The sequence below is a fragment of the Sphaeramia orbicularis genome, chromosome 16, assembly GCF_902148855.1.
Source record: "Sphaeramia orbicularis chromosome 16, fSphaOr1.1, whole genome shotgun sequence".
In the NCBI taxonomy this organism is placed as follows: Eukaryota; Metazoa; Chordata; class Actinopteri; order Kurtiformes; family Apogonidae; genus Sphaeramia; species Sphaeramia orbicularis.
In genome coordinates, this window is record NC_043972.1 from 43,062,274 (window position 1) to 43,079,810 (window position 17,537).

The 17,537-nt window shown below is 35.2% G+C and overlaps 1 protein-coding gene across 2 annotated transcripts in view; it reads right to left on the reverse strand.

Annotated features, from left to right (window-relative positions):
- Window positions 1-17,537, reverse strand: part of LOC115436135 (mannosyl-oligosaccharide 1,2-alpha-mannosidase IA) — an 828,462-nt gene that overhangs the window by 221,768 nt on the left and 589,157 nt on the right. For both annotated transcript variants that reach the window (XM_030158891.1, XM_030158892.1), the window contains exon 4: window positions 17,199-17,279. In XM_030158891.1, coding sequence (XP_030014751.1) covers window positions 17,199-17,279 — 81 coding nt within the window. The remainder of the gene's footprint in view (window positions 1-17,198; window positions 17,280-17,537) is intronic.

Here is a 17,537-nt window from a genome sequence, read left to right on the forward strand (position 1 = left end):
TATATATATATATGTATATGTATGTATGTATTTTATTATTTTTCGTTGCTCAAAAAATATGCGTCACACTCTCCGACAGCCCGCCAAAACGCTGTACATTTATCGAGACTTTCAACCCCAGGTAGGCCAAGTATGGAGAAATCTAAGAAAAGAAAAATATCTGAAGAAAATAGAACATTTAATGATGCCAGGTGCCATGGCACGACCAAGGTGCCGCGGCACCCCGGGGCCAACGCTAGGTGCCGTGGCACTGCAGTACTACGGCTCAGTGCCAGGTGCCGTGGCACAGCAGTGCCATTTCTCGGTGTCAGGTGCCATGGCACCGCGGTGCCACAACTGGGTGCCACCAGTGCCGCGGCACCACCGGCACCTCCAGCCGAGGCACCACCGCAGCACCACGGCACCTAGCACCAAGCCGTGGTACGGCGGTGCAAAGGCACCTAGCGTTGACCCCGAGGTGTGCCGCGGCACCACCGAGGTGCGCCGCGGCACCACGCCTTGGTACCGGTAAAATCGGAGTATAAGCCGCAGTGTTTAAAGTGTGGGAAAAAAGTAGCGGCTTATAGTCCGGAATTTACGGTATATATAGGCTAACGTCTTCATTTCAGATGTCAAAAAGTGTTTGCGGCTCCCAGTGTTGTCTTTTCCGTGGAAACCAGGTCGAAATGGCTCTTTGAGTGTTAAAGGTTGCCGACCCCTGGTTTAGACAAAGGGGTGAGAGCTAATAAGCTTTGCTTCCTCTCACTCCTTTTCGAATATAACTTTTTTCTTTCTTTTCTTTTACGTGTATCATTATTTTATGCTTCCTTGAATTTTCATTTCTATATTATGTTGTGCTAAGAAGTCAAATAGTAGTTATCAGGAAGCTTGTATCATATCCATATTCAAAATAAATCAATAAAAAAAAAAAAGTCAATTAAATACAAGAAAATACCTGATTTTTACTGAAAAAATGCAAAATATGGAGGATAACATTATAATAAATGGTGATAAATCACTTTAAAAATGTTCAATAGAGAGAAAAATTCATCTGGGACCTGACACAAAAATAGTGCTGAGTCTTTATGTGTTAAAAACATACTCCTGCATTTGCCATGCTTTCCTGGCCACCAAACAGAAATTAGAAAATCAGCCAACTTGCATGACAATCACAGCACTACACACATGCACTTTTTATGTGTAAACAAATCTGTTTTCTTTTTCTTTTTTTTTTAGCGATTTATTCTTGGTTGCTGGCTTTATCGGGTTAGTGGGGCCTGTTCATTCATTATATTCAGACTTTGTTGCCTGCTTCACTGTAAAGTGCTTCAGTAGGAGTCTGTCTCAAGCTGTTTATCTGTATGAATAAAACATGCGCATCCATTTGTCTATCATGCACAGAGGGACTGGCAGCTGCCTGTCAACACCTGTGACTACCAAGCTGCAGGTTTAGACTTCTATAAACATTACCAGAACTCAAGTGGAAGCGCTGGAAATAAACTAAAACCGTACCTGAAGGGGTGCCGCTGGACAAACTACCAGTTATTGGCAACTATGGGTTTTATCTTCATTAAAAATAGGACTGAGGATCCGCTAGTCCAGGGGTCGGCAACCTGCGGCTCCAGAGCCGTATGTGGCTCTTCAGCCTCCTTGTAGTGGCTCCTCCCTTTACTATGGTCAAACCAGCCACTAGCATTTTTGTGGTGCGACAATTACGACAATTACGACAGATGAGCTGCATGGAGTGAATGTTCCTTCCAGATAACAACAGTAAGGACTCATTTCTGCTCTACGTTAAAGACGCAGACAGATACGGACACAGAGGGTTCTGTCCGTCCTTCGTATATTACTCACATAATTCTGTCCATTTTCCGGGAGAATATGGAGCAGTACAACTGGGAACTGCGGAGGCAGTGTTGAGTTTTGAAGAGAGTAATTTTCATAAATAGCGATACTTTTCATAGAGCAACTGAATGAGTATAAGTACTGTGTACTTTTGGGGTAATCCTACAACAGATTCCATTCCAAGCTACAAAAGTGTTTGTTTTTGTCTGAAATAGGCTTTAAGACTAAATTCAATGATGAATAAAATTATGATTTCCAATAAGTACCTCATGAATTTTTTACAATTGGTATTAGTACTTCAAATACTATTAGCAAAAATACTATGAACTACTTTTACTGTGTACTTTTGAAGTAATCACACTCAAAAATCCCTTCCAAGCTCCAAAAATGTTTGTTTTTTCATCTGAAGTAGGCTTTAAGACTAAATTCAATGATGAATAATTTTTTTTTTTCCAGTGAGTACCTCGTGAATTTAGTATTTTTGGTATTAGTACTTAATATACTATTAGCACAAATACTATGAAATACTTTTACTGTGTACTTTTAGAGTAATCATACTCCAGAATCCATTCCACACTGCACTTCTGTTTGTTGTATTCAGTGGTTGTAACAGATAAAATGTAAAAAAGATTAAAACTGTTAAAAGTTTATAAGCTCTGTTATTTTTTGCTGCTCCAGACTATTTTTTTTGGCGGAAGAGGGGGCAAAATGGCTCTTTTGATAATAAAGGTTGCAGACCCCTGTTCTAGTCCAACGGCTTATATAATGACAGTAATTGACATTAATTTGACCTTTCAAGATCACTCAAGGTCAAAGGTCATGGCACCAAATGAAAGCCCATATGTGACTTCTTATCTATTGCCAATAGTAATTATATCAATATCTTCAACTGTTTTGAAGTTATAGCACTGTGAAATGTGTCCCATTATAAACCAATGAGGATTTTAAAAAAAAAATTCAAAAATTCCTAAAAAAATTCAAACATCAATATTTCTCAATTCTTTGAAGAGACTTGGTAGACCGTGTTCCAAGGAACCTTCGCAATTAATTTCAATAGATTCTGGCAGATGGTTTTGGTTCATAGAAGTTCATAAAAATCTGCACATAGATGACCTTGGCTTTGACCTTTCAAGGTCACTCAGGGTCACAGGTCATGGCACCAACTGAATGCCCATATGTGACTTCATATCTACATTGTAAGCCCGGAATTTGTATTTACTAAAATGCTTTAATTACAATGCACTTAAATGATTTAAGTTTTATGATGTTACTATAAAATGTTCAGTATATTCTACTAATTTGTAGACGTAGTTGAAAGTAAGAAAAAGTTTAAGTTGAATGGAATTAAATCACGAAGTTTTAGTCATGACCATCATAAAACTTTAATCATTTAAGTGCATTGTAATTAAAGCATTTTAGTAAATACAAATTCCGGGCTTACAGTGCACCTTTTTATCTGTGCATTGCATTGTGGGTATTGGGCATGTTGTTGAAAATGTGTTATTTTTCTGTGCAGGGGTTCAGCGAGGTTGTGGTGTTAGTGTTAATTTGGATTTAATGTGTGTATGGCAGTGTTTATTGGCCTTTTTGTGTTTGTATTTTTGAAGAGCTGCACCATGAGTCAGAGCCAGAGGAAGAATTATGGATTTATTGTTCATCTAAAATTGTTATTGTACAATGGAAATATTAATGTCTTGTCAAATTAAAAGCACTTCCTGTACTGACAAATGACATTGAGCTAACTTCCATTCACGCATCAATATATCAAATTGAATAATTTCATAACTATTATGGTCAGGAATAGGATTTTGAGTTTGATTATCTTAAAAAAAGTTGTTTAATCAATGATAAATTAATCTGGCTGCAATTGAGAAAATTAGTCAGTATAACCTAAAATGCTGAGTTGAATGGTTGGATAGTGGGGTTGATTTTACAACAGATTTAAAGTACAAATAACTTGTCTTTTAGTGTTTTCTACTTAATAGTTTAAGTTCAATACTTTTAGCATTAAAGTTGAACCTACTTAAACCAATTGATTAGTCGATCATTACTCAAATCATTTAAGTGCGATCACTTGCCTCAAATTTTTTGAGTAAACTCTACTTATCCGGGCTTACAGTGTATTGCCAATAGTAATTATATCAATATCTTTGATTGTTTTCAAGTTATAGCACTTTGAAATGTGTCCCGTTATAAACCAATGGGGATTTGTAAAATTTCAAAAATTTATAAAAAATTCAAAAATGCATATTTCCTAATTCTTTGAACAAACTTGCTACATCTTAGCCCAAATATGTTCCACAAGAAATATCAAGTCATTCTGACAGATGATTTCAGAGAGAAAGGTTCTTGAAAAATTGTTTACAGACAGACGACGGACAGATGACAACTGATACCAACAGTCCATCAGACCCTTCATGACCGTTGGACCAAAAAAATGTATAACTAAATAAATAAACCACAATAATAGCAGTAATCTTTTTTTTTTTTTTTTTTGGCAAAGGTACAAATCCAGTATTTTCAGTGTTATCTTTTTCTGTTATTTACTATTTTTTTTTCAGGTACAGATAATAAATAGCCGTCCCATTCCCAGTGTTGTTTACATGATGCTACAGATAGACTTTCACAGTCAGATTATTAGATGAGCACGACCACACAATGGGAAGATTATCTCTCTTGTACCATTTTTATGCCAAAAACCTGCTAAAAATAGGTGATTTATTCCTCTTACGCTGAAAAGACGACACAGTCTTAACATCACAAACGCAGAAACAGACTTCTGCAGTTTCCCATCAAATACAGAAGCGTTGTCCCACATTTATATTATCTGTGACAAGTAAATATTATTTGACCTGGGAATGAACACCATAGTACACTGAGGACAAAAGCCACATGCTGATGTTTTGTTTTCCAGTCTGGAAGGGGTATTTATACAGGGGGTCCACAAAGTCTCTTTATAATAAAAAAAAAATTACAAAAGCAATTAATGGGATAAGTTAATCAGATTTGTTCTATGTACACAGTGGTTATAAACGTTTTTAATCACATTGCATTTTACACTTAATATTTGAGAGTGTGCATAAAACATTTAATTTAAAGGCATATACTTTATTTAAAAAAATGATAAAATAAAATGCAATGATGGGAAGTAAAACTGAATATGTTACAAGGTAAGTGCATCCAAGACATTCTAGACTCCACAAAATTATTACATATTAATCTAAAATCCGCTTCATCATGGTTTCATTTCATCCACAGTGGACCTATGAACATGCTTTAGTTTTAAAAGCTGTACACGTTGCTGCTCTTTTCTGAATTCCTGCTCACAAATACAGTAATAAAAAAGTTCAAAATAATACATAAAATTATTTTTTTAATAGAAAAATATGTTACATCTATCATCTATCACAGTGAAATAGCTGTACATTGTGTGACATTTGTTTTTCTTTTTTTTTGTTAACTTATTTCCTTCAATATATTGGAATGTCCCATTTAAATTGGTAATTTATTTTTGCCTTTTTTTCACTTTCATCTTTTGTTCCTACTTATGTTTGAAATAAAGTCTATCTATCTATCTATCTATCTATCTATCTATCTATCTATCTATCTATCTATCTATCTATCTATCTATCTATCTATCTATCTATCTATCTATCTATCTATCTATCTCAACTGAATTAAATTAAATTAATGTAACCAGTTTTTTTTTTCTGTCTATGTCCTTTGTAAATGTAAAAAATGTAATAGTTTAATATTGGAAATGGATCGCAGGAAGAATAGTCCCTACTTTGGTAGAGACTAATGGAGATCCTTAAATAAAGAAATAAAGAAACATTCGATCCAAACTGCTGTAAAATTAGACCAGAATTTGTGATTTTAACAAAGATTTAACCCTGTAAAACCTTTAAATAATTGCCAGAAAATTCCAGTTCTTTGAAACCAGAGCCATTATTGGTCCTTCTGAACAACCCAAAACATTTTTTTCAAATACCAATTTCCATGAATGAGTTTCAATTTTGTATCATATTTGATACATCGGGTCTCAATGCTCAAATATTATTACATTTGAACAAACGAAAACATAATATAACACAAACATGTCTAACAAATTGGTAATTCCTTTTTAAAATTGTCAAAGTTCTGCCTCCTTCCTCATTAATGACAGTCTTGTAGTGTCACTGGAAAGGCCTCTGGTCAATGAATTCCTCCCCCCTGGTGGATTATCTGTGTATTGCATGTATCTAATTGTATACATCAGGTTTTTCAAGACAAAAAATAGAACACTGATCTATCTATCTATCTATCTATCTATCTATCTATCTATCTATCTATCTATCTATCTATCTATCTATCTATCTATCTATCTATCTATCTATCTATCTATCTATCTATCTATCTATCTATCTATCTATCTATCTATCCATCCATCCATCCATCCATCCATCCATCCATCCATCCATCCATCCATCCATCTAAAATAACCCTCTGTATTTTGCATTTTTCCAGTAAAAATCAGGTCTTTTCCTATATTTAATTCATGTAGATGTTCATAAAAGCTCAGATTAAAGTTAAGGGTAATTATATCATAAACAGAAAACTGAAGAAAAAGGGACTTTTTTAGTAAAATATATCGATAACAACATAAAAGTGTGTTCATCCACTGTATTTCATATAATTTATAAAAACAATTAATAAAGTCTATCTATCTATCTATCTATCTATCTATCTATCTATCTATCTATCTATCTATCTATCTATCTATCTATCTATCTATCTATCTATCTATCTATCTATCTAAAATAACCCTCTGTATTTTGCATTTTTCCAGTAAAAATCAGGTCTTTTCCTATATTTAATTAATGTAGATGTTCATAAAAGCTCAGATTAAAGTTGAGGGTAATTATATCATAAACAGAAAACTGAAGAAAAAGGGACTTTTTTAGTAAAATATATCATTAAAAACATAAAAGAAGTGTGTCCATCCACTGTATTTCATATAATTTATAAAAATTAATAAAGTCTATCTATCTATCTATCTATCTATCTATCTATCTATCTATCTATCTATCTATCTATCTATCTATCTATCTATCTATCTATCTATCTATCTATCTATCTATCTATCTATCTATCTATCTACTCACCTCCTTTACTTCTCACTGATGAGCGTATGAACCACCGTCATTCTCTACTCCCTCTCTCTCCCTCCCTCTCTCTCTCCCTCCCTCCCTGCTGTTCCAGCTCAGCCCACGGGCAATTTTCTCACACGGCTGATTAAATTCATTCCCTTTCATTCCCTTCTTCCCCCCTCTTCTCTGTTCTTGCTATAAGGGGATGAGACAACAAGCTCTCACCACCACATGCATCCATATGCATATAAATGGACACTGACAAATGAAACACACACAATGCAAACACTGGAGAAATTGAGGTCGAGTACAGATACAAACAGACGTATTCTTATTTGCAGGTAAAGACAGGGTGGCCTGAATATGATCTAATACTAGAAAAGATACACATGTTCATATGTATATATACACACACATGCAATTCTCATGTGACAGTCAGTGCTTTTCCATTTGAGGAGACTATGGTTCCAAACTCTAAATTACTTTTCAGTGTTTTTATTAATGCTTTATGACACCGTTGTTCATTTTTACTTGTAGAATGTGCTGAATTTTTATGGGTCTGAGTCTGAGTTAGCTACTGTTATTAATGTTCAAAATGGAACTTGTTTTTTTATATTGTTTTAGAATGCATTACAAACAATTCTGTGCAATAATCCTCAGCCAACATTAGGTTTGGTGGTTTAGTAAAGTTAAAATTACCACATATATATGCATTTATCAATTTATGCATTAAGATGGGAAATATGAACAGCAGTAACAACAAAGGTTTCAGGGAAAAAAACAGTTTTAAGTATTTAACGTGACCTTGTTGAGCCACATTATGTAATAAATTCCCATTTTGTAATAAAAGTTCAAAATGTAATAAGAATGTCACGTCATTTTGTAATAAAGCCGCATTATGTAATAAACCGGCGCATTTTGTAATAAACTACCTCAAATACATTATGTAGTAAATTTTTTCACATTATGTAGTAAGTTATTACAATTTGAGAAATTTATTACAAAATGCACTTGACACATTTTTATTTAAAAAAATGTAATAACATGGTTCATTATGTAATAACAATCCAAATGAATATAATTTCAGAGCAATTTAGAAGAAATTAGTCACAGGAGCTACAGGTAATGGAATCAGAACTTTAACCACACAGTTTAAAGATTAATTTAGCACATTATATTTTCCTGAAAATAAAAATGTGTCAAGTGCATTTTGTAATAAATTTCTCAAATTGTAATAACTTACTACATAATGCGAAAAAAAAATTTACTACATAATGCATTGAGGTAGTTTATTACAAAGTGTGTCAGTTTATTACATAATGCGACTTTATTACAAGATGACGTGACATTCTTCTTACATTTTGAACTTTTATTACGTAATGGGAATTTATTACATAATGCGGCTCAACAGACCTCCCTTTACACTTAACATGTTTTTAACCCTTTTGTTTTAAAAAATGTCATTTATTGCATTAATTTTCTGACATTTCAGCACATGTTAGATGTTTTAAACTGTTTGTGCTGCTTCTTGTCATGAGGTCAGGGGTCACAATAAATGGTCACTTTAACCTTTATAACCCATTTAGTTCAGTTTTTTTAATATTTCATTTAAGGGTGTACACATATTTACAACATTTTTTTTATTGCATTTTAATGAAAGTGAATAAGAAAGGAATATGTCTGTGATTTAAGTTAAGACTTTTGTACAAGTGCGTAAAATCCACTACATTTATTGACAGAAAAACAGATTTTAACACCAAACAATAAGGAGATAACAAATGCATACATTTATAATGTAATAACTACATGGTACATATTATATGTTACCATTTCTTCAATGTTATGAAACAATTAATCAATAAGTCAAACAGCAGAAAATCAATCTATAACCGCTGTGAGTATCCATTCATCTATTTCTTTGTGCTTCTCAAATGTGACAAGTTCCTGATTTGTTTAATATTATTGCACAGTGATTAATATGGTGTAATCCAGGGTCATTTTAGGTCATTCCTGGTTCAGCATTATGCATAATATCTTTTATAAATATCAAATAATATCACTTTGCTCCCACATTTTATTACCGTAACAACTACTACAGTCGCGGAAAAAATTATTAGACCATCAAAAGTCACCAAAAACAATGGTTATGCAATTAAGTACTAACTCCTGTGTGTATCACGTGACTAAATCAGACAAAAAAGGAAACACGGAATGCCTAAAAGCGCTATTTTTGGCAGTACAATACCATAGATATTAGGGGTGTTAGAAAATATGGGTTCTGCAATATATCACGATATTTCATTTCACAATACTATGTCGATATTTTTAGGTATTTATTCAAATGTAGATATGGCGGAGGTTCATTTTTGCTTTTTCTTTATTGTTTATATCCTATTTATTATTATTTAACATTGTTTTATTAAATAATGGTTATTCGAAGCATCCTAAAAGCACTTTTTAAGGTCTAAGAGTGGCAGATATTAGTTCCTTTGGAAACTAGGAGAATTAGAAAAATGTTGTGATACAGCATTAGATCCTGTTCTGATCAAATAAAAATGTGTTTAGTATTTGTACATATTTCTGGTGCAATTCCATTCTTCCAGGAAATAATCTTCAAAAAAAGAGACAAACAAAAACTTGCTTTTTAAACCGTATCATGATATATCGTAATATATCGTATCGTGATCCTAGTATTGTGATTTGTGTCATATCGCCAGATTCTTGCCAATACACACCCCTAATAGCTACTGATGCAAGATCTGAAGTGATTTTGGTTATTATCAAGAAAACATGGTAAATGGCTAGATACCAGCTCTGAAATTAAACTATTATGAGCAATTTTTTTTGTTGTTATGATTATATTTGTCCAAACAAATATACTTTTACTTGTACCAGGGATTAAAATGAACAAGAAACTGAAGAAAACAAGTGTGGTCTAATCATTTTTTTCCGTGATTGTATTATTACCACTCTGTCTTTGGCTTAATATGACTGGACGCATTTAACAAGAATTAATATAATGAAATATATAACGAAAGAAGAACCATAAACTATGTGTTTATCGTCCTTGAAATCAATTTTGATAACTGACTTGAAACATCAGAGAAAACAGATTTTAGATATAAATGGAGAAGCATGAACACGTCTTTATCTTCATCTTCTCGTCGATGCAGGGTTAATAACGGTACACAATACCTATACCAACAGGTGTAAATAAACTGTAGAATGAATCTCTGTTGCAGTGCTCAGGGTGTGAACAGGCTACATGTTACTTCCTAAAAGCGTCTTTGCCAGTTGGAGACACGTAACCTTGGTAACCAGCCAATCTCACCTCTACCAGCATCTGTGTAATATTACTGACTGCCTCCATGTGTGATAGTGCAGGCTGCACCAGCATCTCTGAAAAATATTTTATTTACTGGCAACTTTGTGAGACTATAAACTGTACTGGCATCTGTGTAATACTACTGACTGCTGGCTACTGGGAAAATAATACACTGATGCAATGACTACGTTGCATTATGGGATATTTATGCTGATGCAGTATCTAGAGCACAGCTGTCAAACATGCAAACAAAGGTTCCAATCTGGCCTGTTGGATGAATTTGCAAGTAAAATAATATCATAATAACCTATAGATAAATACTCCAAATATTCTTTTGGGCTTAATGTGAATGAATAAATAAATAAATAAATAAATAAATAAATAAATAAATGTCACAGTAGAGATTGAAATCCAGTAGGATTCGTAATCCTACTAGGACAGATAGGAATTTTAGTTTGTCCTAGGACAAACTGAAATCCTACAAGAAATTAGGATCTGAAGATTAACCCTAACCCCCCTAACCCCCCCCCCCCCCCCAAACCCCCCTAACCCCTAACCCTAACCCTGACCCTAACCCTAGGACAGATAGGATTTCAGTTTGTCCTAGGACAAACTAAAATTCCTATCTGTCCTAGTAGAATCCTACTGAGAGATTGAATCCTACTGGATTTCAATCTCCACTGTGATATATATATATATATATATATATATATATATATATATATATATATATGTATGTATATATATATATATATATATATATATATATATATATATATATATATATATATATATATATATTATGCCTATAAATAATGACAACATTTTTTTTTTCTTTTAGTGCAAAAAATAACATTCACCTATGAAAATACATTTCCAAACTATCCATTAACAATAAAATGTGAATAACATGAACAAATACAAACAATCTGAAATGTCTAAAGAAAATGAAGTACAATTTTAACAATATTCTGCCTGTTACTAAATGTTTTGTGCCTTTGTAGATCCGATCAGTAATGCACATGTATAAATGATAAGTTTAGGCATAATATTGTTAAAATTGCCCTTATTTTTCCTAAGAAATTTTAGGTTTTTTTTCAGGATATTTATGTCATTTATGTTTAGATAGTTTGTAAATGTAAATATGTTATTTTTTTGCACTAAAACAAACAGAAAAGTTTGGAGTTGTCATTATTCAAGGCTATTATGCTACTCTTTTAGTGGTCCGGCCTAGTTCAGATCAAACTGGACTGAACGTGGCCCCTGAACTAAATTGATTTTGACATCCCTGATCTAGAGCTTGTATACTGGAAGAATTACATGGAAGGAGTATGCAACAGATATAGTATTTCATATTATGTACTACGTTCTGGGGCGCTGTAAAGGGGGGGGGGAGACGTGACAAATTCATGGGGCCCAGCATTCCCAGGGGGGCCAGTGGATATAGGTTAGAAGTTGTGAAAATTTCACAGAAGCTCCAACTCCAAAGTGAAAGTGATCAGGCTTAGAAGCTGGGAGTCTGACGTCCAAAGTTAAGTTTCACTTTCGGTTTCACGCCAGTTACAGCACTTATGGAACACACTACGTACCTCCAGCCCCAACACCATGTACATATCCCCCCACTCCCACGACAAATTTACAGATACTTTTTATATTATATAAGCAGGGCCCACAACGTTTATCTTGCATGAGGCCCTAAGGACTACGCTCTTACAAAAAATCTTGCATACTAGCATACTTAGGGATGGGAATCGAGAACCGGATCCCAGTAGTTCGGTTCCTTGGAATCGTTTGCCTGCCTGCTTAACGATTCTGCTTATCGATTCCGCCTCCGTTGCGCATGCACGATGACGTCATGCGTACGCTGCATTGTTTTGGTCAGAACGTAGCCAACATGGCGTTGAGGCAGAAACGGTCTAAAAAGACGACACCAGGTCCACTTGTAACACTTCCAAAGCTTCCATTTCTTCCAAAGGGTGGAATCCCTCCAATATGTTCAAACATTTGTCCACAGCATGTGATTCATTTACAGGAATGTCACGTATTTGATTCACTACTTAGTGGTGCTTGTGAATCTAGCAGCAGAGTGAACGCTAGGACATCATCTGGGCCCAGTTCCGGTTCTGGTGCGGGCAACAAACGTATCCCCTCAAATACAAGTTTCTAAAGGTAGGGGAAAGGAAATGAGGTGCACAACGACAGGAGACGAGCCGAGTCAAACCAGTTCAATAGCAATAGAGGAATTAGTAAAGTGTCTTTAGTTTCACTTTCACTCCCCCCCCCAAACCGGGCCTGGCATCATCTGTTATTATTATTTGTGCATACTGTACAGGGTGGGGAAGCAAAATTTACAATGAACATTTAGTTGTTTTTTCTCAGCAGGCACTACGTCAATTATTTTGAAACCAAACATATATTGATGTCATAATCATACCTAACACTATTATCCATACCTTTTCAGAAACTTTTGCCCATATGAGTAATCAGGAAAGCAAACGTCAAAGAGTGTGTGATTTGCTGAATGCACTCGTCACACCAAAGGAGATTTCAAAAATAGTTGGAGTGTCCATAAAGACTGTTTATAATGGAAAGAAGAGAATGACTATGAGCAAAACTATTACGAGAAAGTCCGGAAGATACTATTAAAGAAGAATGGGAGAAGTTGTCACCCGAATATTTGAGGAACACTTGCGCAAGTTTCAGGAAGCGTGTGAAGGCAGTTATTGAGAAAGAAGGAGGACACATAGAATCAAAACATTTTCTATTATGTCAATTTTCTTGTGGCAAATAAATTCTCATGACTTTCAATAAACTAATTGGTCATACACTGTCTTTCAATCCCTGCCTCAAAATATTGTAAATTTTGCTTCCCCACCCTGTATATGTTATATTTTCTGTGCAGAAATGGAAATATAAAAGACAGATAATGCAAACACACCCATTTGTACTCTTTTATTCCCTCACCCAATGAGAATCAATAAGAGAATCGATAAGAAATCAGATCGATAAGCAAAATTGATAATGGAATTGGGATCATTAAATTCTTATTGATTCCCATCCCTAAGCATACTACAATTAGCCTGTCAGTTTGGACATTGTCTGGAGCTGAGGTGATACAAACAAGCATACAGCTAAGGATAAGAAATAAAAGCAGGGAGGGGTTCTCATGAGCAATTCCCCACCTTTCCTGATTGTATCAAATAAACAGTTGATCTAAAGAAAAGAGCTACAGAGAAATCAATAATGAAAAAAAAAACTGCCGCTAGTCTACAGCTCACAACACCTCCACTATACACAATAGACCCAAGAGTGTGACGATGAATGACAAAAGCAGTGAGCAGTTTGAACAAGATGTTTACCTGGGGACTTCTTCCAGAAAGACTAACCATCATCCTTCTGGGGCCCCGAGAAAACATACACATAAACAGTCCAGACACATGGTCAAAACAACAGGAGGTTATTAATGGTCAGGTCTTGCTCCAGTCTTGCTCCGAGCACTTCTCAACAAACTGTATCCCACTAGGAGCTATAATCATTCCCCACTTCCCAGCAATCATTTACAGCAGCACCAGCTGCCTTATGTCCTCTGGTCAAACTGGATCCCACAATCTCATAATGGTCTCTCACTCTGTATCTTGTGTGATTTAAGTCTGTGCAACCGGCGACAGACCTTCAATCTGTCGGTTTTATCATTCGGCAGGAACAGCAGACTCTAATGGGGGAATCTAGAGGAGGGGAACCAGGTAGCTATAAATCTCACACTCAGGGACCCTTCACAGAAAGTACACCAGCGAGCTATGTGATGGATAACTGCGTCAGGTAAAGGGTATTGATACGTCCGTCAGGAAACTGAGGCGGCGTGCTCCGTCTTCGGAGAATGATGGCACAGTGTAAACAGGAAGAAAATCCAAAGAAGAAAATAAGCAGAAATGGAACTGCAGTCATCTGAGAAAGAAGTTGATGGAAATGCTGAGGACGGACGGTACACTTGGGTCAAAAACAGATGGAAGATTCTATGACATAAAAGGTTTCGGCAGCTATTCGATATTGAAATCTGACGCAACAAAATGAGGACAAATCTAATAAGTAATACACTTACACGCTCTCAAGTTGGAAAGTGTTATTACCTACGCCATATATGGATATTTCCACGGACCAGTGAATAAAATAGTTTTCTGCATGGCATTAATTGTACAGCAATGTGGAATAATGGATTCAGTGACATAAGTTATTCCAGCAATGTATTCATATTTCACTCATCCAGCAGTGGTGGACAATTTCATGCTGCTCTCACTTCAAGTTACTCGGCCTGCAAATCAATGTCCATTAAACCGACTTCCACATGTGTTTGTCACTGGATCCTCTCTCCATTAATTCAGCTTCTGCACAGATTCCAGCATCTTGGAGCGAGTGGCGTTTAAAAACAGTGTATAGTCCATGCATGCTCCAGGGGGCTGCTACAGGCAGATGCTCATTACAGTGACACGCTGACCTCCAGTGACTTTACAACACACCCAGAACCAAGTCCACCATTTGGACTGTATGTTTGTCACAGGCCTTTTCTGAAGCTTTATTTACCCAGACAAGGTTTACCCCTTTTCTGGCAAGGCGAGGCCGTGCTTCACACTCATATAGTTTCACAGCTTCACACCTGGAAGCTGTCCATCGTAACCACAGGCTTTTATATTTGGCCGCTGAGTGGCTTCACTGGAGCGACTGCAGCTTTTTCAAGGACACAACTATAGTTGTTCCTCTGGCAGTGAAGAGCAATTTCCCCAAATTAAACCACATTACCTTCTGGTGCTTCTCTAATCTCTAGTGCATTATCACAGTAGTTACAGTTCTGCATCAATGGTGGCGATGACAGAAAGATGGACACTTAAGGACGGAATTTTCACTTTAGTTGAAGCTAGTCACTATAAAAAGAACTGGATAATAATGACAATGAAAATTCAGGTTCAGGAAAAAAACACATAAGTTTAGCGAGAGAAAATGAATTTGGTCTTGAATTTTTAGAGGGGATTTACATTTTGCTACTGTTAATATCTTCTGTTTGAGTCTCGATTTAAAAAGAAACTAAATCATGAGAAGATGAGGGAACGCTGGTGGCAAGGCCAGAGCTAAGGCAAAGACCCACTCTGTTAGTTTCCTGAAGGCTCTAATCTTATCTAATCTAATCTAATCTAATCTAATCTAGACTATTCTAAAATAATCTAATCTAGACTAATCTAAAATAATCTAATCTAACCTAAATTAATATAATCTAAACTAATCTAATCTAATGTAGACTAATCTAATCTAATGTAATCTAACCTAACCTAATCTAAACTGGACTAATCTAATATAATGTAATCTAATCTAGTCTAATGTAATCTAACCTAACCTAATGTAATCTGGACTAACCTAATCTAATATAATGTAATCTAATCTAGTCTAATGTAATCTAACCTAACCTAATCTAATCTAGACTAATCTAATCTAACCTAATCTAATCTAGACTAATCAAACCTAACCTAATCTAGACTAATCTAATCTAACCTAATCTAGACTAATCTAATCTAGTCTAATATAATTTAACCTAACCTAATCTAATCTAACCTAATCTAATTTAGTCTAATGTAACCTAACCTAACCTAATCTAGACTAATCTAACCTAACCTAATCTAGTCTAATGTAATCTAACTTTACCTAAACTAATCTAGACTAATCTAACCCAATCTAATCTAACCTAATCTAATTTAGCCGAATGTAACCAAACCTAACCCAATCTAGACTAATCTAATCTAACCTAATCTAGTCTAATGTAATCTAACTTTACCTAAACTAATCTAGACTAATCTAACCTAATCTAGTCTAATGTAATCTAACCTAACCTAATCTAGACTAATCTAATCTAATTTAGTCTAATGTAATCTAACCTAACCTAATCTAGACTAATCTAATCTAACCTAGTCTAATCTAATCTAAAATAATCTAATCTAATGTAATCTAACCTAGTCTAATGTAACATAATCTAACCTAATCTAATTTAATCTATCTAATCTAATTTCATTCTTGATTTTGCTATGATAAATCTTATCTTATCTTATCTTATCTTATCTTATCGGCACTCAATAACTGTTAATGTTTAATGTTACTTGTGGTGTTTTCACTCAAATGAAATGCTCTAACATGAATAATATGCACCACTAAATGTGATGTTAATACATTTTCAGTGTGTCCTAACTTTCTGTAAACCATGTTATATCAGATTCATCTGCATCGTTACTGAAATCCACTCCTCTGATCCCATCCAACTTCACAATATCATCACCTATTATCACATCATCTACAAAAAGACCTGTAATGTCACAAATTACACTGTGGGTTGGTTTTTACTTACTCACAAAACATAACCATCAGCTCATTTGGTTTTAAAACGACCAGTCTTAGTTGGAAACTGCTATGAAACCTTTGCATTTTTATGCACCGAAAACAAAAAATCCATCAAAATCCCAGTTTTGTCGAAAACAACTTGATTGTCCAGAGAAAAGACTTTAAGAAGTATCTCTTAAAATGCTTATGATGGTCATGTGATCGTTCTATGCGATCCCAGTCTACCTGTACACACAACACACCCACAATATCCACGACTGTGAGGGTGAAGACGGATGAGTACTCAGGTCACCTAGAGGATCATCGACTGCACATCATCCCTCTAATCTCATTCCACAAGCGTCCCATCTCCCCCCGCTCTCTATCCAATAAAGCAAAAAAATGTCCAAAAATCATTAAAAAAAAAAAAAAAAAAAAGATATATCTGCAACAGCAGTCAAATGGAAGCCAACCTGTTCATCATTCAAACTACAGGGCTATTTGGATATAAAGGAAGCGGTGGATCTCGCCAGAGCAGATGGGTAACAGACGTCTATTAATCTTACCTCCTCTCCTGTCAGGTAGTACGCCGACAGCAGCCCTCCGACATAACGGATGTTCACCTCAAAGAGTGATGCCTCGCCGTTCTGTGGAGCCAAGAGAAAGAGATCAAAATGTTAAATGCCACATTCGGTTCACAGTGGGCTCAGTCAGTGCTGTGGTGTTTACAGACAAAAAACACACTTCATAAATATTTTTTCTAATAAACCAATCGAACCCCCCCCCCCCCCCCCCCCCCCCCCAAAAAAAAAAATCCCCTTGTGAGACCAAAGGATAAGAACCGCATCTCATTACCTATGTAGTTATTATTAACTTAGTACTGTCACTGGGGTTGGATCCAAAAA